This window comes from Salvelinus fontinalis, chromosome 11, assembly GCF_029448725.1.
Source record: "Salvelinus fontinalis isolate EN_2023a chromosome 11, ASM2944872v1, whole genome shotgun sequence".
NCBI lineage: Eukaryota > Metazoa > Chordata > Actinopteri > Salmoniformes > Salmonidae > Salvelinus > Salvelinus fontinalis.
In genome coordinates, this window is record NC_074675.1 from 49,549,383 (window position 1) to 49,571,823 (window position 22,441).

The following is a 22,441-nucleotide window of genomic DNA, read 5'->3' on the forward strand; positions in this document are numbered from 1 at the left end:
GAGGTGGCTGGAGCGTGTACGTGCAGAGAGCGGTCGCTGAGGTGGCTGGAGCGTGTACGTGCAGAGAGCGGTCGCTGAGGTGGCTGGAGCGTGTATGTGCTGAGAGCTGTCGCTGAGGTGTAGCATGGGGAGAAAAAGAGGAAGCTTTCTCAGTACCACATATATGCAGCCACACACACCTACACTCTTTCCCCCCTCCACACCAACTATACATGTATACCTCCCTCCCCAGCAAGAAAGACAGAGTTATTCAAATAAGATCACATGAAAACAAACCGTAATCCAGGTAGGACTGAAGCGCGTGTTAATGCTGATGTCTGGTGAATTTTCAGAGAATGTTTTTTTTATGTGTAACCATGGTGATGAGAGGACTGCTGTTGCATGTGTTTGACTTCACTGTTCCTCCTATGGAGAGAGAAAAGAGACAGAAGGGGAGAGACAGACAGACAGAGAGCCGGGGCCAAGGACATTCAATGCCAGATGAAGTGATGACTGTCAGGAGTCTCCTTTGAAGACAATGAGGGCGATAGGGCCTTGAGAGATCAAGACGCTCCTCTCTCTTTTTCCCTCCACTTTATGTCTCAGCACTGACTGTACGTGCGTGCGTGTTCCTCCACAATGCCCTAGCAAGACACTAGCCTACTTGATATTAATAGCGCTCACTGTTGCCCCTAGTGGCGGCTTGAAGGCATGTCCTGATGTTCTGGGAACCTGGACGGACGTTGAATTTCTAAATGGATTTTAAGCTACCTGTCTGGTCTCTCAGTAAATGACAGGCTTACCCTGTAGAGGCCCAACATGGTTGCTGCAGTGTGTGATAACACTAGTCCCTCTCTAGAGAGGGACTAGTGTTACTAGTTTCACGGTGTGTAGTAGCATGGTGTGTGGTATAGTAGCGTGGTGTGTAGTATAGCGGTCGACCGATTTATGATTTTTCAACGCCGATACAGATTATTGGAGGGCCCAAAAAAGCCAATACCAATTAATCTGACAATTTTTTTTACATTCTTTTTATTTGTAATAATGACAATTACAACAATACTGAATGAACACTTTTATTTTAACTTAATATAATACATCAATAAAATACATTTAGCCTCAAATAAATAATGAAACATGCTCAATTTGGTTTAAATAATGCAAAAACAAAGAGTTGGAGAAGAAAGTAAAAGTGCAAATGTGCCATGTAAGAAAGCTAATGTTTAAGTTTCTTGCTCAGAACATGAGAACATATGAAAGCTGGTGGTTCCTTTTAACATGAGTCTTCAATATTCCCAGGTAAGAAGTTTTAGGTTGTAGTTATTATAGGAATTATAGGACTATTTCTCTCTATACGATTTGTATTTCATATACCTTTGACTATTGGATGTTCTTATAGGCACTTTAGTATTGCCAGTGTAACAGTATAGCTTCCATCCCTCTCCTCGCCGCTACCTGGGCTCGAACCAGGAACACATCGACAACAGTCACCCTCAAAGCAGCGTTACCCATGCAGAGCAAGGGGAACAACTACTCCAAGTCTTAAAGCGAGTGACGTTTGAAACGCTATTAGCGCGCACCCCGCTAACTAGCTAGCCATTTCACATCGGTTACACCAGCCTAATCTCGGGAGTTAATAGGCTTGAAGTCATAAACAGCGCAATGCTTCAAGCATTGCGAAGAGCTGCTGGCAAAATGCACAAAAGTGCTGTTTGAATGAATGCTTACGAGCCTGCTGGTACCTACCATCGCTCAGACTGCTCTATCAAATCATAGACTTAATTATAACATAATAACACACAGAAATACGAGCCTTAGGTCATTAATGTGGTCGAATCCGGAAACTATCATCTCAAAAACAAAACGTTTATTCTTTCAGTGAAATTTCGGAACCGTTCCGTATTTTATCTAACGGGTGGCATCCATCAGTCTAAATATTCCTGTTACATTGCACAACCTTCAATGTTATGTCATAATTATGTAAAACTCTGGCAAATTAGTTCGCAACGAGCCAGGCGGCCTAAACTGTTGCATATACCCTGACTCTGTGCAATGAACGCAAGAGAAGTGACACAATTTCACCTGGTTAATAATGCCTGCTAACTTGGATTTCTTATAGCTAAATATGCAGGTTTAAAAATATATACTTCTGTGTATTGATTTTAAGAAAGGCATTGATGTTTATGGTTAGGTACACGTGGAGCAACAACAGTCCTTTTTCGCGAATGCACACTGCATCGATTATATGCAACGCAGGACACGCTAGATAAACTAGTAATATCATCAACCATGTGTAGTTATAACTAGTGATTATGATTGATTGTTTTTTATAAAATAAGTTTAATGCTAGCTAGCAATTTACCTTGGCTTCTTACTGCATTCGCGTAACAGGCGGGCTCCTCGTGAGGCAGTTGGTTAGAGAGTTGGACTAGTTAACCGTAAGGTTGCACGATTGAATCCCTGAGCTGACAAGGTAAAAATCTGTCGTTCTGCCCCTGAACAAGGCAGTTAATGTCACATTCCTGACCTATTTCTGTTAGTTTGTTATATGTGTTAGTTGGTCAGGACGTGAGTTTGGGTGGGCATTCTATGTTTTCTGTTTCTATGTTGGTTTATTGGGTTGCCTGGTATGGCTCTTAATTAGAGGCAGGTGTTTGGCGTTCCTCTAATTAAGAGTCATATTTAGGTAGGCGTTTTCACAGTGTTCATTGTGGGTGGTTGTCTCCTGTGTCTGTGTATATGTTTGCACCATACGGGACTGTTTGCGGTTTGTTCGTTTTATGTAGTCTGTTCCTGTTCTTTGCGTTCTTCACGTTATATGTAAGTTCGTCGTTCAGGTCTGTCTGCATCGTTTATTTGTTTTGTTTGTTTATGCAAGTTTAGTTTTTTTTTTTTCGTCGTGTTCAATAAATTATGTCATTGCACTAAGCTGCGCCTTGGTTCGATCACTACTCCTCCTCTTCGGATGAAGAGGAGGAGGACTGCCGTTACAGAACCACCCACCAATCCAGAACAAGCAGCGTAATGTCGAGCAACGGGAGAGTATACAGGACTTGTGGAGTTGGGAGCAGGTATTTAACGGAGAAGGACCATGGGCTAAAGTGAATCACCGTCCATGGGAACAGCTGGAGGCAGTTCGGAGAGCGGAGGAGAAGAGAGAGAGGAACCGGCGTTATGAGGGGACGCTTCTTGCACGGAAGCCCGAAAAGCCCGTGAGTAACACCCAAACATTTATTGGGGGGTGGCTAAGAGGTAGTGGGCCAAGGGCAGGTAGGAGACCTGCGTCCACTTCTCAGGCTAACCATGGAGAGCGGGAGTACGGGCAGACACCATGTTACGCAGTAGAGCGCACGGTGTCTCCTGTACGTGTGCATAGCCCGGTGTGGGTTATTCCACCTCCCCGCACTGGTAGGGCTAGATTGGGCATTGAGCCAGGTGTCATGAGGCCGGCTCAACGTGTCTGGTCTCCAGTGCGTCTCCTCGGGCCGGCATACATGGCACCTGCCTTACGCATGGTTTCCCCGGTTCGCCTACATAGCCCGGTGCGGGTTATTCCCCCTCCCCGCACTGGTCGGGCGACCGGGAGCATTCAACCAGGTAAGGTTGGGCAGGCTCAATGCTCAAGAGAGCCAGTACGCCTGCACGGTCCGGTATTTCCGGCGCCACCTCCCCGCCCCAGCCTAGTACCTACAGTGCCTACACTACGCACTAGGCTACCAGTGCGTTTCCAGAGCCCTGTTCCTCCTCCACGCACTCTCCCTGTAGTGCGTGTATCCAGTTCGGTGCCTCCAGTTCCGGCACCACGCACTAAGCCACCTGTGCGTCTCCAGAGCCCTGTACACACTGTTTCTTCTCCCCGTACTAATCCTGATGTGCGTGCCCTCAGCCCGGTGCCACCAGTGCCGGTACCACGCACCAGGTATAGAGTACGCTTTGAGAGTCCAGTGTGCCCTGTCCCTGCTCCCCGCACTAGGCTTGAAGTGCGTGTCCTCAGTCAGGTGCCTCCAGTTCCGGCACCACGCACCAAGCCTACAGTGCGTCTCAGCCGGCCAGAGTCTGCCGTCTGCCCAACGGCGCATGAACTGCCTGTCTGCCATGAGCCTGCAAAGCTGCCCGTCTGCCATGAGCCTACAGAGCCTTCCGCCAGACAGGAGCAGTCTGAGCCATCCGTCTCCCCAGCGCCATCTGAGCCATCCGTCTCCCCAGCGCCGTCTGAGCCATCCGTCTCCCCAGCGCCGTCTGAGCCATCCGTCTCCCCAGCGCCGTCTTAGCCATCCGTCTCCCCAGCGCCGTCTGAGCCATCCGTCTGTCCTGAGCCATTAGAGCCGCCCGTCTGTTCCGAGCCGTCAGAGCCGATAGTCAGTCAGGAGCCGCTAGAGCCAGTCGTCAGTCAGGATCTGCCAGAGCCGCCAACCAGACAGGATCTGCCAGAGCCGCCAACCAGACAGGATCTGCCAGAGCCGCCAACCAGACAGGATCTGCCAGAGCCGCCAACCAGACAGGATCTGCCAGAGCCGCCAACCAGACAGGATCTGCCAGAGCCGCCAACCAGACAGGATCTGCCAGAGCCGCCAACCAGACAGGATCTGCCAGAGCCGCCAACCAGACAGGATCTGCCAGAGCCGCCAACCAGACAGGATCTGCCAGAGCCGCCAATCAGACAGGATCTGCCAGAGCCGCCAATCAGACAGGATCTGCCAGAGCCGCCAGCGAGCCATGAGCGTCGAGAGCCGCCAGCGAGCCATGAGCGTCGAGAGCCGTCAGCCAGCCATGAGCGTCGAGAGCCGTCAGCCAGCCATGAGCGTCGAGAGCCGTCAGCCAGCCATGAGCGTCGAGAGCCGTCAGCCAGCCATGAGCGTCGAGAGCCGTCAGCCAGCCATGAGCGTCGAGAGCCGTCAGCCAGCCATGAGCGTCGAGAGCCGTCAGCCAGCCATGAGCGTCGAGAGCCGTCAGCCAGCCATGAGCTGTCCCTTAGCCCAGAGCGGCTATTTACCCAGAACTGCCCCTCAGTCCAGAGCTGTCTCTCTGTCCGGAGCTGCCCCTCAGTCCAGAGCTGCCCCTCTATCCTGATCTCCCTCTCTATCCTGAGCTACCTCTATATTCTGATCTATCCCTCTGTCTTGAGCTATCCCTCTGTCCGGGTGCTGCCCCTGTCATTGATGTTACCAAGAGGATTTTGTGGGGGTAAAATGAGGGTGGACATTCTTAGGGGGAGATGGAAGCTGGGATTGACTATGGTGGGGTGGGGACCTCGCCCGGAGCCTGAGCCACCACCGTGGTCAGATGCCCACCCAGACCCTCCCCTAGACTTTGTGCTGGTGCGCCCGGAGTTCGCACCTTATGGAGGGGGGTTATGTCACGTTCCTGACCTATTTCTGTTAGTTTCTTATATGTGTTAGTTGGTCAGGACGTGAGTTTGGGTGGGCATTCTATGTTTTCTGTTTCTATGTTGGTTTATTGGGTTGCCTGGTATGGCTCTTAATTAGAGGCAGGTGTTTGGCGTTCCTCTAATTAAGAGTCATATTTAGGTAGGCGTTTTCACAGTGTTCGTTGTGGGTGGTTGTCTCCTGTGTCTGTGTATATGTTTGCACCATACGGGACTGTTTGCGGTTTGTTCGTTTTATGTAGTCTGTTCCTGTTCTTTGCGTTCTTCACGTTATATGTAAGTTCGTCGTTCAGGTCTGTCTGCATCGTTTATTTGTTTTGTTTGTTTATGCAAGTTTAGTTTTTTTTTTTTCGTCGTGTTCAATAAATTATGTCATTGCACTACGCTGCGCCTTGGTTCGATCACTACTCCTCCTTTTCGGATGAAGAGGAAGAGGACTGCCGTTACAGTTAACCCACTGTTCCTAGGCCGTCATTGAAAATAAGAATGTGTTCTTAACTGACTTGCCTCGTTAAATAAAGGACGAAAATCGGCGTCCAAAATTACCGATTTCCGATTGTTATGAAATCGGCCCTAATTAATCGGCCATTACGATTAATCGGTCGACCTCTAGTGTAGTATAGTAGCACGGCATGTAGTATAGTAGCACGGTGTGTAGTATAGTAGCACGGTGTGTAGTATAGTAGCACGGCGTGTAGTATAGTAGCACGGCGTGTAGTATAGTAGCACGGCGTGTAGTATAGTAGCACGGCGTGTAGTATAGTAGCACGGCGTGTAGTATAGTAGCACGGCGTGTAGTATAGTAGCACGGTGTGTAGTATAGTAGCGCCGTGTATAGTAGTGGTGTATAGTAGCATGGCGTGTAGTATGGTAGCACGGCGTGTAGTATAGTAGCGCCGTGTATAGTAGTGGTGTATAGTAGCACGGCGTGTAGTATAGTAGCATGGCGTGTAGTATGGTAGCACGGCGTGTAGTATAGTAGCGCCGTGTATAGTAGTGGTGTATAGTAGCACGGCGTGTAGTATAGTAGCACGGCGTGTAGTATAGTAGCGCCGTGTATAGTAGTGGTGTATAGTAGCACGGTGTGTAGTATAGTAGCACGGCGTGTAGTATAGTAGCACGGCGTGTAGTATAGTAGCACGGCGTGTAGTATAGTAGCACGGTGTGTAGTATAGTAGCGCCGTGTATAGTAGTGGTGTATAGTAGCACGGTGTGTAGTATAGTAGCACGGCGTGTAGTATAGTAGCACGGCGTGTAGTATAGTAGCACGGCGTGTAGTATAGTAGCACGGCGTGTAGTATAGTAGCACGGTGTGTAGTATAGTAGCGCCGTGTATAGTAGTGGTGTATAGTAGCACGGTGTGTAGTATAGTAGCACGGCGTGTAGTATAGTAGCACGGCGTGTAGTATAGTAGCACGGCGTGTAGTATAGTAGCACGGCGTGTAGTATAGTAGCACGGTGTGTAGTATAGTAGCGCCGTGTATAGTAGTGGTGTATAGTAGCATGGCGTGTAGTATGGTAGCACGGCGTGTAGTATAGTAGCGCCGTGTATAGTAGTGGTGTATAGTAGCACGGCGTGTAGTATAGTAGCACGGCGTGTAGTATAGTAGCACGGCGTGTAGTATAGTAGCACGGCGTGTAGTATAGTAGCACGGCGTGTAGTATAGTAGCACGGCGTGTAGTATAGTAGCACGGCGTGTAGTATAGTAGCCCGGCGTGTAGTATAGTAGCACGGCGTGTAGTATAGTAGCACGGCGTGTAGTATAGTAGCACGGCGTGTAGTATAGTAGCACGGCGTGTAGTATAGTAGCACGGCGTGTAGTATAGTAGCACGGCGTGTAGTATAGTAGCACGGCGTGTAGTATAGTAGCACGGTGTGTAGTATAGTAGCACGGCGTGTAGTATAGTAGCACGGCGTGTAGTATAGTAGCACGGCGTGTAGTATAGTAGCACGGCGTGTAGTATAGTAGCGCCGTGTATAGTAGTGGTGTATAGTAGCATGGCGTGTAGTATAGTAGCGCCGTGTATAGTAGTGGTGTATAGTAGCACAGTGTGTAGTAGTATAGTTGCACCATGTGTAGTATAGTATTACAGTATGTAGTAGTATAGTAGCGGTGTATAGTAGCACGATGTGTGGTAGTATAGTAGCACGGTGTGTGGTGGTAGTATAGTAGCACGGTGTGTGGTGGTAGTATAGTAGCACGGTGTGTGGTGGTAGTATAGTAGCACGGTGTGTGGTGGTAGTATAGTAGCACGGTGTGTGGTGGTAGTGTAGTAGCACGGTGTGTGGTACTGTAGTAGCACGGTGTGTAGTAGTGTAGCATGGTGTGTGCAGACCAGGGCTCTCCAACCCTGTTCCTGGAGAGGTACCCACCTGTAGTTTTTTCTTAGTTGTAACTAACCTGACTCAGTTTATCAACCAGCTAATTTTTTAATCAGTTGTGCTAGATTAGGGTTGGAATGAAAACCTGCAGGATGGTATCTCTCCAGGAACAGGGTTGGAGAGAAATGGTGTAGACCTGTTAACCCCTCCCCTGCTTGGTTCTCTTGTGTATCGTGTTCAGCCAGACAGTCTCTCGCCATTGCTGTGTCTGGCTTCTGCTATGTTGCTCCCCCCCCCCCCCCTCCCATATCTACAAGGTTTTTCCATGCCAATGAGAGAGCTGTTTTATGTCATGCCAATGTACTCCTTCTCTTCCACTAACAGACACTCTGTCCTCCAGGGCAAAGGGCTGGGTATGGTCCATGTCCCCTTCTTAGTTAACGCCAACGAGTGACAACGCACGTGTACACGCACACATACTCTCCAGGGAGAGCGTATGGAAAAGTGTATACTACAGTCGTGGCCAAAAGTTTTGAGAATGACACAAATATTTATTTTCACAAAGTCTGCTGCCTCAGTTTGTATGATGGCAATTTGCATATACTCCAGAATGTTATGAAGAGTGATCAGATGAAATGCAATTAATTGCAAAGTCCCTCTTTGCCATGCAAATGAACTGAATCCCCCAAAAAACATTTCCACTACATTTCAGCCCTGCCACAAAAGGACCAGCTGACATCCTGTCAGTGATTCTCTCGTTAACACAGGTGTGAGTGTTGACGAGGACAAGGCTGGAGATCACTCTGTCATGCTGATTGAGTTCGAAAAACAGACTGGAAGCTTCAGAAGGAGGGTGGTGCTTGGAATCATTGTTCTTCCTCTGTTAATCATGATTACCTGCAAGGAAACACGTGCCGTCATCATTGCTTTGCACAAAAAGGGCTTCACAATCAAGGATATTGCTGCCAGTAAGATTGCACCTAAATCAACCATTTATTGGATCATCAAGAACTTCAAGGAGAGTGGTTAAATTGTTGTGAAGAATGCTTCAGGGCGCCCAAGAAAGTCCAGCAAACGCCAGGACCGTCTCCTAAAGTTGATTCAGCTGCGGGATCGGGGCACCACCAGTACAGAGCTGGCTCAGGAATGGCAGCAGTCAGGTGTGAGGGCATCTGCACGCACAGTGAGCCGAAGACTTTTGGAGGATGACCTGGTGTCAAGAATGGCAGCAAATAAGCCACTTCTCTCCAGGAAAAATATCAGGGACAGACTGATATTCTGCAAAAGTTATAGGGATTTGACTGCTGAGGACTGGGGTAAAGTCATTTTGTCTGATGAATCCCCTTTCCGATTGTTTGGGGCATCCGGAAAAAAGCTTGTCCGGAGAAGACAAGGTGAGCGCTACCATCAGTCCTGTGTCATGCCAACAGTAAAGCATCCTGAGACCATTCATGTGTGGTTGCTTCTCAGCCAAGGGAGTGGGCTCACTCACAATTTTGCCTAAGAACACAGCCATGAATAAAGAATGGTACCAACACATCCTCAGAGAGCAACTTCTCCCAACCATCCAGGAACAGTTTGGTGATGAACAATGCCTTTTCCAGCATGATGGAGCACCTTGTCATAAGGCAAAAGTGATAAGTGGCTCGGGGAACAATACATCAATATTTTGGGTCCATTGCCAGGAAATTCCCCAGACCTTAATCCCATTGAGAAGAAGTTAATTGACAGCATGCCAGGGTGGATTGCAGAGGTCTTCAAAAAGAAGGGTCAACACTGCAAATATTGACTCTTTGAATCAACTTCATGTAATTGTCAATAAAAGCCTTTGACATTTATGAAATGCTTGTAATTATACTTCAGTATTCCATAGTAACATCTGACAAAAATATCTAAAGACACTGATGCAGCAGACTTTGTGAAAATGTACATTTGTGTCATTCTCAAAACTTTTGGCCACGACTGTACACCATGCCACACTACTACACACCATGCATCTCTCACTATCACACATCATGTTATTTATGAACCATCAAGTATACTGTTACAGTTAAAACTAGGTTCAAACAATGATTGAGGTTAAAGATTTGTAACTTAAAATCACATACTATTGTGAAACCATATTAATATATGATAAAACTATGAATAGATGATAAAATAGTATTAATATAGATTAAAACTAAATTAATATATGATAAAAAAATATTCTGTATGCTAAAACAATTAACTGTATCTCAGATAAAGACCTGTTTCAGTTAAACTGAGACAATCTGGACCAGTACAGATAATTAATGTAAATAAAAAGAGAAATGTAAGGAGAACATTTAACATAATTAGAGTTCTCTCTTTGTCATCATTCTCTTCTTCATCTTCATCTCCTCCTCTTCTTTCTTGGGAGACCCCTCTTCCTCCTTGTGGAAGACCTTCCCATCAGGCTGCTTTTTCCATGTCACTTTGATGTCTGCAGGTAACCCCTGATCCTTCAGCTTGTTCCTTATCTGGAGAAACACAAAGACGCTTGCCCTCCTACGGCCTCCTCCACGTCTCCTGATGTACTGGCCTGTCTCCTGGTAGCGCCTCCATGCTCTGGACACTACGCTGACAGACACAGCAAACCTTTTTGCCACAGCTCGCATTGATGTGCCATCCTGGATGAACTGCACTACCTGAGCCACTTGTGTGGGTTGTAGACTCCGTCTCATGCTACCACTAGAGTGAGAGCACCGCCAGCATTCAAAAGTGACCAAAACCTCAGCCAGGAAGCATAGGAACTGAGAAGTGGTCTGTGATCACCACCTGCAGAATCACTCCTTTTTTGGGGGTGTCTTGCTAATTTCCTATAATTTCCACCTTTTGTCTATTCCATTTGCACAACAGCATGTGAAATGTATTGTCAGTCAGTGTTGCTTCCTAAGTGGACAGTTTGATTTCACAGAAGTGTGATCGACTTGGAGTTACATTGTGTTGATTAAGTGTTCCCTTTATTTTTTTGAGCAGTGTATTTCTGTTCAGACTATTATAGACTATAGTATAAAATAGAATATTTCCATTGTTGACCTTTTATCCAAAAGTGACAGAGGTCAAGCATACATTTTCCATATTGGTGGCCTCAGGGGAACCAAATCAACAATCCTGGCATTGAAAGCACCATGTTCTACAAACTGAGCCACACAGAACCACAACACACATGAGAGTTGTCAAGAGGCCACAAACAGATCTGAGACCAGGTTAGTTACTGAAGTCACATCATTGTGTGTTCCAGGAAATATCCTGGGTCTGGCTTGATGTGGTAAAGTTCCCCTCTGTCTGGTTTGAGCAAGTTATGTAAAACATAACTAAAACTCTGGTCAGCAGGACATGGTTCTAACTGGTACCAGTGTATCAGAGTCCTGAAGAGAGGACTTGATTACACATTATGTCTAGCTGTCTTTATCATTAAGGTAAAATGTGTAAAATAAACATTTAAATAATATTAAGTTGAAACTTGAAGAATCACAACTCTAGACCTATACTGTCAATCTGCAACAAGTATTTATTTGATCATCAGAAAAGACATCTTCATTAACCAATTAAAACATGCTGAGACTACATTTACTATGCAGTATGTAAACTATGGTCTAAATACATGTTCAATTAAAGAAAGTTACATTCCAGTTAGAAAAACACATTGATACTTACAGTTCTGTGAAAAAGTATTTGTCCCCTTTCTGATTTTCTCTATTTTTGCAAAATGTAATACTGAATGTTATTAGATCTTCAACCAAAACCTAATATTTGATAAAGCGAACCTGAGTTTACAAAATAACAAAACATATTTATACTTATTTTATCTATTTAATTAACAAAGTTATTTAACACCCAATTCCCCTGTGTGAAAAAGTAATTTCCCCTTTACACTCAATAACTGGTTGTTCCACCTTTAGCTCTAATGAATGCAACCAAACGCTTCCTGTAGTTGTTGATCAGTCTCTCACATTGCTGTGGAGGAATTGTGGCCCACTCTTCCTTGCAGAACTGCTTTAACTCAGCAAAGCATCCTCAAACCATCACACTACCACCACCATGCTTGACAATTGAAATAATGTTTTTACTGTGGAATGCAGTGTTTGGTTATCAGACATAATGGGACCCATCTAGTACAAACAGTTGACTAAAGTTAGCCAAAATGCACCTGGAAACACATGGATGATCATCCAGACTCTTAGAAGAATGTTTTATGGACAGATGAGTCAAAAGTGAGTCCAAACTTTTTGAACGACATGGGTCCCATTATGCTGGTGAAAACCAAACACTGCATTCTGCAGTAAAAACCCTCTACCAACGGTCAAGCATGGTGATGGTTTGAGGATGCTTTGCTGCCTCAGGACCTGGACGACTTGCCTTTATATAAGGAACCATGAATTCTGCTCTGTATCAGAGAATTCTACAGGAGAATGTCAGGCCATCCGTCTGTGAGCTGATACTGAAACGCAGGTGGGTCATGCAGCAAGACATTGATCCAAAACACACAATCAAGTCTACAAGAAAATGGTTAAAAAGCAACACATTTGAAGTTTTGGAATGACCTAGTCAAAATCCAGACCTAATGATCCCATTTGAGATGTTGTGGCAGGACTTGAAACAACCAGTTCATGATTGAAAACCCACAAATGTCGCTGAGTTCACTTTTTAACACGTGAACATTGGGTGTTACATAACTTAGTTATGAAATTAATTAAATAAGTATGTAATTGTTGTGTTATTTGTTCACTCAGGTTCCCTTCATCTAATACTCGGTTTCCTTTGAAGATCAGATAACATTCAGCATCAAAAATATGTAAAAGTAGAGAAAATTAGAAAGGAGGCAAATACTTTTTCACAGCACTGTATATCAACATAACTACAGATAACTCATTTACAGACATGATGTGTGAAAAGTCTATCTTGAGAACACACCCTGTAATAAAACAACCAAGTCAAGAAAATTATAGAGAAAAACATCTCATGATAAAACACTTAATGTTTATAATAAACAATTTACTTAATAAAACACATTTAATTAGGTTCAGAATATACATCCCAGTACAGATAATTAATCTAACATTTTACAGAGCTAGAGTTCTCTCTTTGTCATCATCCTCTTCTTCATCTTCTCCTCCTCTTCTTTCTTGGGAGACCCCTCTTCCTCCTTGTGGAAGACCTTCCCATCAGGCTGCTTTTTCCATGTCACTTTGATGTCTGCAGGTAACCCCTGCTCCTTCAGCTTGTTCCTTATCTGGAGAAACACAAAGACACACAGAGACCCACACTTTTATACCATCTACTGCATCTTGTCTATACCGCTCGGTCATGGCCCATCCATATATTTATATGTACATATTCTTATTACATCCCTTTAATTAGATTTGTGTGTATTAGGTAGTTGTTGTGGAATTGTTAGATTAGTTGTTAGATATTGTTGCACTGTCGGAACTAGAAGCACAAGCATTTCACACACTCGCAATAACATCTCCTAACCATGTGTTTGTGAAAAATTAGATTTTATTTGATTTGAATGTTTCACTCTGTATTAGTCATTCTGAAGATCTACAACTACCATTCCTTCCTACTGAGACGTTCTTCACTTCAACCCTCTGTCTCTATGAGGAGATGAGGCTTATATTTGTCCTATTTCACAGATGTACAAGTGTGTTTTAATACGCATGGGTAAATTGGAAATGTGTTTTTTGCAAACACACCCACTGAAACACCCTCAGAGAGTTTGGTCACTAGGACCCAGACAAGAGTGGAGTTCATCCACAATAGACTTTGAACCAGAGCAGAGAGGAGGACATCCACAACAGACTAGGACCCAGACCAGAGAGGAGGTCATCCACAACAGACTAGGACCCTGACCAGAGAGGAGGACATCCACAACAGACTAGGACCCTGACCAGAGAGGAGATCATCCACAACAGACTAGGACCCTGACCAGAGAGGAGGACATCCACAACAGACTAGGACCCTGACCAGAGAGGAGGACATCCACAACAGACTAGGACCCAGACCAGAGAGGAGGTCATCCACAACAGACTAGGACCCAGAACAGAGAGGAGGTCATCCACAACAGACTAGGACCCAGACCAGAGAGGAGGACATCCACAACAGACTAGGATCCAGACCAAACAAGAGGTCATCCACAACAGACTAGGACCCAGACCAGACAAGAGGTCTGTACAGTTGGTATCATTATTGAGTCGGTTCTTCATGAACAGGGTGAAACTAACCTCTTGTAAGATGGAGTCCTGAACAGCAGAATCACTGAGGTTCAGATTTTGATCCTTTGGGGTCACTTTCATTCTCACCACCTGTCTCTTCAGTTGGGGTTTCTCAGGGGTCTCCACAGCTGGGCCTACAAGAGAATACAATCCCACAACGACAGTAGTGAATCATGGGGCAACGTTAGAGTTCTCCTGTCATCATAATATCATGTAGATCAGGTGGAGAATATGGTAACTTACTATAGCAGATGAAAGGAAAGGCGTTATCACAGGGATTATATATCCAATAATAATAATAATAGGAAGAAGGATCAGAAGACATCAGAGTGCAGTTGTAACTCTTATCTGTTCTGAACCATTCTGGCCTCCAGTTTCTGAATGAGGAGTCACTCTGGTCTGACCATCTCCAGGAGTCTTGAAACAGACCGATCCACACAGGAAGTCCCCTCAGTGATATCTTCTTCTCTATCTCTGTGTTCTCAGGCTGGTTCCTCACACTGACCAGGTCTGTGTGATGCTGTCTGCAGTAACTCTGAGCATCTATCCAGGTCTTGTTCTCCTGAATTAAGACGTATGTTTGGTTGGTGTCTTGTTTACCTGCAAAAGTCAAATGTAATAATCAATACAAATATCCAGTGAAATATCATCTACTGATCCTCTATAGTACATGTTGTCATTGATTTGATAACAGATCAATAACTGATTAACAACTTAAAGTTATCATGAGTCTATGTTTCATCTCAATGGCAGCTCCAGCACTTAGAACAGGCTTCATCATTAGTATGTAAACACTCACCATCATAACAGATGAAGTGATGCTGGTCATCACAGGAGATGATGTTCCACAGACCAGCTGTACTCATTAAAGCACAGTTACCAGTTTGGGGTGTCCCAGTGTCCCAGTTTCTGAACTCAGTCTCCCCCTTTCTGTAGAAACGTCTGTCTGCCAGAGACCAGTGCCACTTCATGGAGTCTCCCTTCTTCAGTCCAATCCAGTATCTTAATTTATAATAATTGATTTTGTGTTCGTTACCATAACTACTGACACTGGTAATCAGCCTGCTCAGGTCCTCCATGTCATCTACTGTAGCCAGATCAGTGTAATTCTCTCTGCAGAATCTCTGGGCATCAGTCCAGTTCATATGGTTGGTAATGAGGTGATACTGACGAAGGCATGAGGAAGGTGTGTAGAACCCTGTTATAACAGAATAATGATTAATGGAGGAACATTTCTTCCAGCAACTTCTCAACCCAACCACACTCTCTATGGATCTGTTAACATACAGTACAGTACACCTTGGTCTGCAAACACACACACACACACACACACACACACACACACACACACACACACACACACACACACACACACACACACACACACACACACACACACACACACACACACACACACCTACATCCATAAACACACACAGCATACATGACCACACTTTTCCTGCGTGGGTGTTCATTAGGCCTTTGTTGGGTCGGTGAGGGATCTTTGAGGGGCGGTAGACTTCCTTGGGTGTACAATTTTCAAATAAATCATTATTTATTCTGCGGTTATTCTGCAGTTGTTCTATTGTTATTATTTCTGTTAGCAATGAAATGTACAGTACATGTTAATAGTATCTTCTGATTATAATTATTATGTCTTTATATTTTATCTTCCAAAATGTAAGTAGGCTTTTCTAGATGTCCAATAACTCATTCTGATTGAATGTCTTGTCCTGCACTTTGTAAAATCCCAGGGTGCATTGAGTGAATGTTGGAAAAAGATCTTGATTCCTTTCTAAACATAGAAGTGTGAATGCAAAGAGGACTCTGTCCACAAAATAGGTGAAGTGAACTAGCAAAGGAGTTGAGTCGTCATTCAAAGGCAGAGTGAATACAAAGAGAACAGAGTTATGTTTCTCTTAATACCACAGTTCACTTTAAACAGGACTGAGATCAGTTACTTTAAACAGGACTGAGATCAGTTACTTTAAACAGGACTGAGCTCAGGTACTTTAAACAGGACTGAGATCAGTTACTTTAAACAGGACTGAGATCAGTTACTTTAAACAGGACTGAGATCAGTTATTTTAAACAGGACTGAGATCAGTCACTTTAAACAGGACTGAGATCAGTTACTTTACGGACAGCTGATCCAAAGTGTCAGCTTATTTCAGGAACAGTGAAGGCTGTCCTCAACAGATATGAGCTGTACACACTGAGCCACACTGGGACACACTGGGACACACTGGGACACACTGGGACATACTGGGACACACTGGGACACACTGGGCAACACTGGGCCACACTGGGACACACTGGGACATACTGGGACACACTGGGACATACTGGGACACACTGGGACACACTGGGACACACTGGGCCACACTTTGACACACTGGGACACACTGGGCCACACTGGGACACACTGGGACACACTGGGCCACACTGGGCCACACTGGGACACACTGGGCCACACTGGGACACACTGGGACACACTGGGACACACTGGGACACACTGGGCCACACTGGGCCACACTGGGAAACACTGGGCCACACTGGGACACACTGGGACACACTGGGACACACTGGGACAATGTCTTGGTGGACAATATGGAGCCGATTAGCAAGAACCCATCAGCCCAATGTGGGCATGTTTGCAGGGACACACACAGTAAACTGACCTGAGATTAGCAGGGTGAGATACAACAACGTTTCCATCACTGTGAAATTCAAAGGATATATGATTAAAATGAATGCACTTCAAGGTTGCAACACTTTACCAATGCAAACTGTCTTTCTCCTTCTTTACTGATATGACGTGACAGGACAGGTGAAGGTAATGCTCCCCACATAGAGGGTTATCACCTGTTCAGAGACAGGAACAATCAGGGATTGTTAGGTTAGGTTTCTAAAGTATTGGAAGTGGGTAGAGGTGAAAAACCTCAACATAACATCTCCAGAGAGCCAACAAGGGTTAGATCACATGGTTGCTTATTCTACACTGGAACCTTCAAATGGGGAATAAATAAAGTGTTAAATTAAAGTCAAGAAACAGGATCCCCTGAACAGGATTCCTGTGGTCACACACTGCCTGACTTTAAACACAATGAAAACACAATGAAAGGTTTAGAACACAAGACAGAGGATATTACACAATTTGAGTTTGTGTCCAAAGAATTTTGGAAATGTACCATTTCATCTAAAATTGGCTCCAACTTTTAAAATATTTCTATTTAAATACATTTCACGACAATATAGTTGCTAGATTTCCAACATGATTATACAATCAAAAATGGCCTCACCTGTTGTTTGAAGGTAACTCTCTCTCTCTCCGCGTCTCTCCGGTTTTGACCGATAAACCTTACACTGTTCCTAATTTCTTTGAATGTGTTATTTATATACAAAAACAACTGTGACATGACATTCATCCCACTGGATAAGGGGTTGGACAGAGCCAGAGAAGGAAACAGCTAGAGAGGCTGTACAGAATATTTGCATGTGATGATGCTCTTGATCCAAAGGAGATAATCCAGTCCTCTAGACAGACATATTGCCCAGAAATTGTCTCATTGCTCAGAAAAGGACCCAACTCATTACGTCCAAAAATTAAGGTTTGGTTGGTTTCAAGTATTGTTCAGGTCAGTGAGGCCTGAATTGAGAGTGACACTCCCAGGTAAAGCCACTTCACTAGAAGAGCGCTGGAGGTACACCACAGAGACAGGCAGTAACCCAGCTGCCCTGGTCTCTGCCCTCTCTCTCTCCTCTGTCACTGAGTTCTCTGCCCACTCTCTCCTCTGTCACTGAGTTCTCTGCCCTCTCTCTCCTCTGTCACTGAGTTCTCTGCCCTCTCTCTCTCCTCTGTCACTGAGTTCTCTGCCCACTCTCTCTTCTCTGTCACTGAGTTCTCTGCCCACTCTCTCTCCTCTGTCACTGAGTTCTCTGCCCACTCTCTCTCCTCTGTCACTGAGTTCTCTGCCCACTCTCTCTTCTCTGTCACTGAGTTCTCTGCCCACTCTCTCTCCTCTGTCACTGAGTGCTCTGCCCAATCTCTCTCCTCTGTCACTGAGTTCTCTGCCCTCTCTCTCTCCTCTGTCACTGAGTTCTCTGCCCACTCTCTCTCCTCTGTCACTGAGTTTTCTGCCCACTCTCTCCTCTGTCACTGAGTTCTCTGCCCACTCTCTCTCCTCGGTCACTGAGTTCTCTGCCCACACTCTCTCCTCTGTCACTGAGTTCTCTGACCCCTCTCTCTCCTCTGTCACTGAGTTCTCTGCCCACTCTCTCTTCTCTGTCACTGAGTTCTCTGCCCACTCTCTCTCCTCTGTCACTGAGTTCTCTGCCCACTCTCTCTCCTCTGTCACTGAGTTCTCTGCCCACTCTCTCTCCTCTGTCACTGGGTTCTCTGCCGACTCTCTCTCCTCTTTCACTGAGTTCTCTGCCCACTCTTTCTTCTGTCACTGAGTTCTCTGCCCTCTCTCTCTCCTCTGTCATTGAGTTCTCTGCCCTCTCTCTCCTCTTTCACTGAGTTCTCTGCCCACTCTTTCTTCTGTCACTAAGTTCTCTGCCCTCTCTCTCTCCTCTGTCACTTAGTTCTCTGCCCCCTCTCTCCTCTGTCACTTAGTTCTCTGCCCCCTCTCTCCTCTGTTACTGAGTTTTCTGCCCTCTCTCTCCTCTGTCATACCGCTCTCATATAAAACCCTTTCCACAGAGGGATCTACATGGAACCCAAAATGGTTCTACCAGGGCAAAAGTGTTTTACCTGGAACCAGGAAGTGTTCTTCAAAGGGTTCTCCTATGGAGACAGCCGAACAGCCCTTGTGTAATGTTTTTCTGAATGTAGGATCAACTCCCCCCTGTCCAAGTCATTTAATTCATTATGATCTGATAGGCCAAGGTGACAGGTCCACCTTGTGCTGGGGACAATAAAAGGCCACTCTAAAATGTGCAGTTTTGTTTTCCCGATCATGTGAAATCCATTGACTAGGGCCTAACTTATTTATTTCAATTGGCTGATTTCCTTATAGGAACTGTAACTGAGTAAAATCAATGAAATATTATATTTCTGTTCAGACTCTTATAGACTATAGTATAAAATAGAATATTTCCATTGTTTACCTTTTATCCAAAAGTGACAGAGGTCAAGCATACGTTTTCCATATTGGTGGCCTCAGGGGAAACAAACCAACAATCCTGGCATTAAAAGCACCATGTTCTACAAACTGAGCCACACAGAACCACAACACACATGAGAGTTGGCAAGAGGCCACAAACAGATCTGAGATCAGGTTAGTTACTGATGTCACATCATTGTGTGTTCCAGGAAATATCCTGGGTCTGGCTTGATGTGGTAAAGTTCCCCTCTGTCTGATTTGAGGAAGTTATGTAAAACATAACTAAAGCTCTGGTCAGCAGGACATGGTTCTAACTGGTACCAGTGTATCATAGTCCTGAAGAGAGGACTTGATTACACATTATGTCTAGATGTCTTTATCATTAAAAGGTATAATGTGTCAAATATAGCAACAATGCATAAAACGCACTTTAAAATAATATAAAGTTGAAACTTGAAATAGAATCAGATGTATCACAACTCAATCTCTGTGTATTGTAGTGTTGTCACTCTTGTTGTGAATTGAGTTTTGTCCTACATTTTTTATCCCAGCCCCATCCCCGCAGGAGGCCTTTTGCCTCTTGGTAGGCCGTCATTGTTAATAAGAATGTGTTTAATTGACTTGTTAAATAAATAACAAGTGTAGGGTGCCGTCTTTCGGATGGGACGTTAAACGGGTGTCCTGACTCTCTGAGGTCATTAAAGATCCCATGGCACTTGTCGTAAGAGTAGGGGTGTTAACCCCGGTGTCCTGGCTAAATTCCCAATCTGGCCCTCAACCATCACGGTCACCTAATAATCCCCAGTTTACAATTGGCTCATTCATCCCCCTCCTCTCCCCTGTAACTATTCCCCAGGTTGTTGCTGCAAATGAGAACGTGTTCTCAGTCAACTTACCTGGTAAAATAACAGATAAATAAAAAGAAAAAAAAGAAAAAATACCTACAGTGTATTCAGAAATTATTCAGACCCCTTGAATTTTTCCCACTTTTTAAAAATTTACAGCCTTATTCTGGAATGGATTAAATCGTTCCCCCCTCAATCTACACAAAACCCCAGAATGACAAAGCATGAACTAGTTCAGACATTTTTGCAAAAGTATAAAAAAAAGTCAATCTCTCCAGTTTTGCCCTATAAACCTTACACTGTTCCTAATTACTTTGAATGTGTTATTTATATACAAAAACAACTGTGACGTGACATTCATCCCACTGGATAAGGGGTTGGACAGAACCAGAGAAGGAAACAGCTAGAGAGGCGGTACAGAATATTTGCATGTGATGATGCTCTTGATCCAAAGGAGATAACCCACTCCTCTAGACAGACATATTGCCCAGAAATGTTCTCATTTTACAGAAAAGGACCCAACTCCTTAAGTCTAAAAATGAAGGGTTGTGTGGTTTCAAGTATTGTTCAGGTGAGTGAGTGAGGCCTGAATTGAGAGTGATAGTCTCAGGTAAAGCCACTTGACTGGAACAGGACTGGAGGTACACCACAGAGACAGACAGGAACCCAGCGGCCCTGGTCTCAGCTCTCACTGATCTCAGCTCATACATGTACCTGTTTATATGTGCATTTTATAATTATTACATTTTTAACTTCTTTATTTAACCTTTATTTAACTAGGCAATGTTCTCAAGCTTATTATTGGGTTGCTAAGGTAAAAAGGAATAAAGATCAACATAAACTCCTCTCTCATTGGCTGCTCTGACCTCCCCCTCCTCTCTCATTGGGTTCTCTGCAATCTCTCTTCTCTGTCATTGTGTTCTCTGACCTCCCTCTCCTCTCTCATTTGGTTCTCTGACCTCCCTCTCCTCTGTCATTGTGTTCTCTGACCTCCCTCTCCTCTCTCATTGTGTTCTCTGACCTCCCTCTCCTCTGTCATTGGGTTCTCTGACCTCCCTCTCCTCTCTCATTGTGTTCTCTGACCTCCCTCTCCTCTCTCATTTGGTTCTCTGACCTCCCTCTCCTCTGTCATTGTGTTCTCTGACCTCCCTCTCCTCTCTCATTTGGTTCTCTGACCTCCCCCTCCTCTCTCATTTGGTTCTCTGACCTCCCTCTCCTCTCTCATTTGGTTCTCTGACCTCCCTCTCCTCTGTCATTGTGTTCTCTGACCTCCCCCTCCTCTCTCATTTGGTTCTCTGACCTCCCTCTTCTCTGTCATTGTGTTCTCTGACCTCCCTCTCCTCTGTCATTGGGTTCTCTGACCTCCCTCTCCTCTCTCATTGTGTTCTCTGACCTCCCTCTCCTCTCTCATTGGGTTCTCTGACCTCCCTCTCCTCTATCATTGGGTTCTCTGACCTCCCTCTCCTCTCTCATTGGGTTCTCTGACCTCCCTCTCCTCTATCATTGGGTTCTCTGACCTCCCTCTCCTCTCTCATTGGGTTCTCTGACCTCCCTCTCCTCTGTCATTGGGTTCTCTGACCTCCCTCTCCTCTGTCATTGTGTTCTCTGACCTCCCTCTCCTCTGTCATTGTGTTCTCTGACCTCCCCCTCCTCTCTCATTTGGTTCTCTGACCTCCCTCTTCTCTGTCATTGTGTTCTCTGACCTCCCTCTCCTCTGTCATTGGGTTCTCTGACCTCCCTCTCCTCTCTCATTGTGTTCTCTGACCTCCCTCTCCTCTCTCATTGGGTTCTCTGACCTCCCTCTCCTCTATCATTGGGTTCTCTGACCTCCCTCTCCTCTCTCATTGGGTTCTCTGACCTCCCTCTCCTCTGTCATTGTGTTCTCTGACCTCCCTCTCCTCTCTCATTGGGTTCTCTGACCTCCCTCTCCTCTGTCATTGGGTTCTCTGACCTCCCCCTCCTCTGTCATTGGGTTCTCTGACCTCCCTCTCCTCTGTCATTGTGTTCTCTGACCTCCCTCTCCTGTGTCATTGGGTTCTCTGACCTCCCTCTCCTCTGTCATTGGGTTCTCTGACCTCCCTCTCCTCTGTCATTGTGTTCTCTGACCTCCCTCTCCTCTCTCATTGGGTTCTCTGACCTCCCTCTCCTCTGTCATTGGGTTCTCTGACCTCCCCCTCCTCTGTCATTGTGTTCTCTGACCTCCCTCTCCTCTCTCATTGGGTTCTCTGACCTCCCCCTCCTCTGTCATTGTGTTCTCTGACCTCCCTCTCCTCTGTCATTGTGTTCTCTGACCTCCCTCTCCTCTGTCATTGGGTTCTCTGACCTCCCTCTCCTCTGTCATTGGGTCCTCTGACCTCCCTCTCCTCTGTCATTGGGTTCTCTGACCTCCCTCTCCTCTGTCATTGGGTTCTCTGACCTCCCTCTCCTCTGTCATTGTGTTCTCTGACCTCCCTCTCCTCTGTCATTGTGTTCTCTGACCTCCCTCTCCTCTGTCATTGTGTTCTCTGATCTCCCTCTCCTCTGTCATTGGGTTCTCTGACCTCCCTCTCCTCTGTCATTGGGTC

The 22,441-nt window shown here is 45.4% G+C and overlaps 1 protein-coding gene across 1 annotated transcript; it reads right to left on the reverse strand.

The window, feature by feature from the left end:
- Positions 1-16,116: 16,116 nt before the first annotated feature.
- LOC129864740 (keratin-associated protein 12-2-like) lies at positions 16,117-20,587 on the reverse strand. Its single transcript, XM_055937033.1, has 2 exons — positions 20,570-20,587; positions 16,117-16,479 (listed from the first exon to the last, which is right to left on the reverse strand). The coding sequence occupies exons 1-2, from the start codon at positions 20,585-20,587 to the stop codon at positions 16,117-16,119; spliced, it is 381 nt and encodes a 126-aa protein (XP_055793008.1).
- Positions 20,588-22,441: the final 1,854 nt, after the last annotated feature.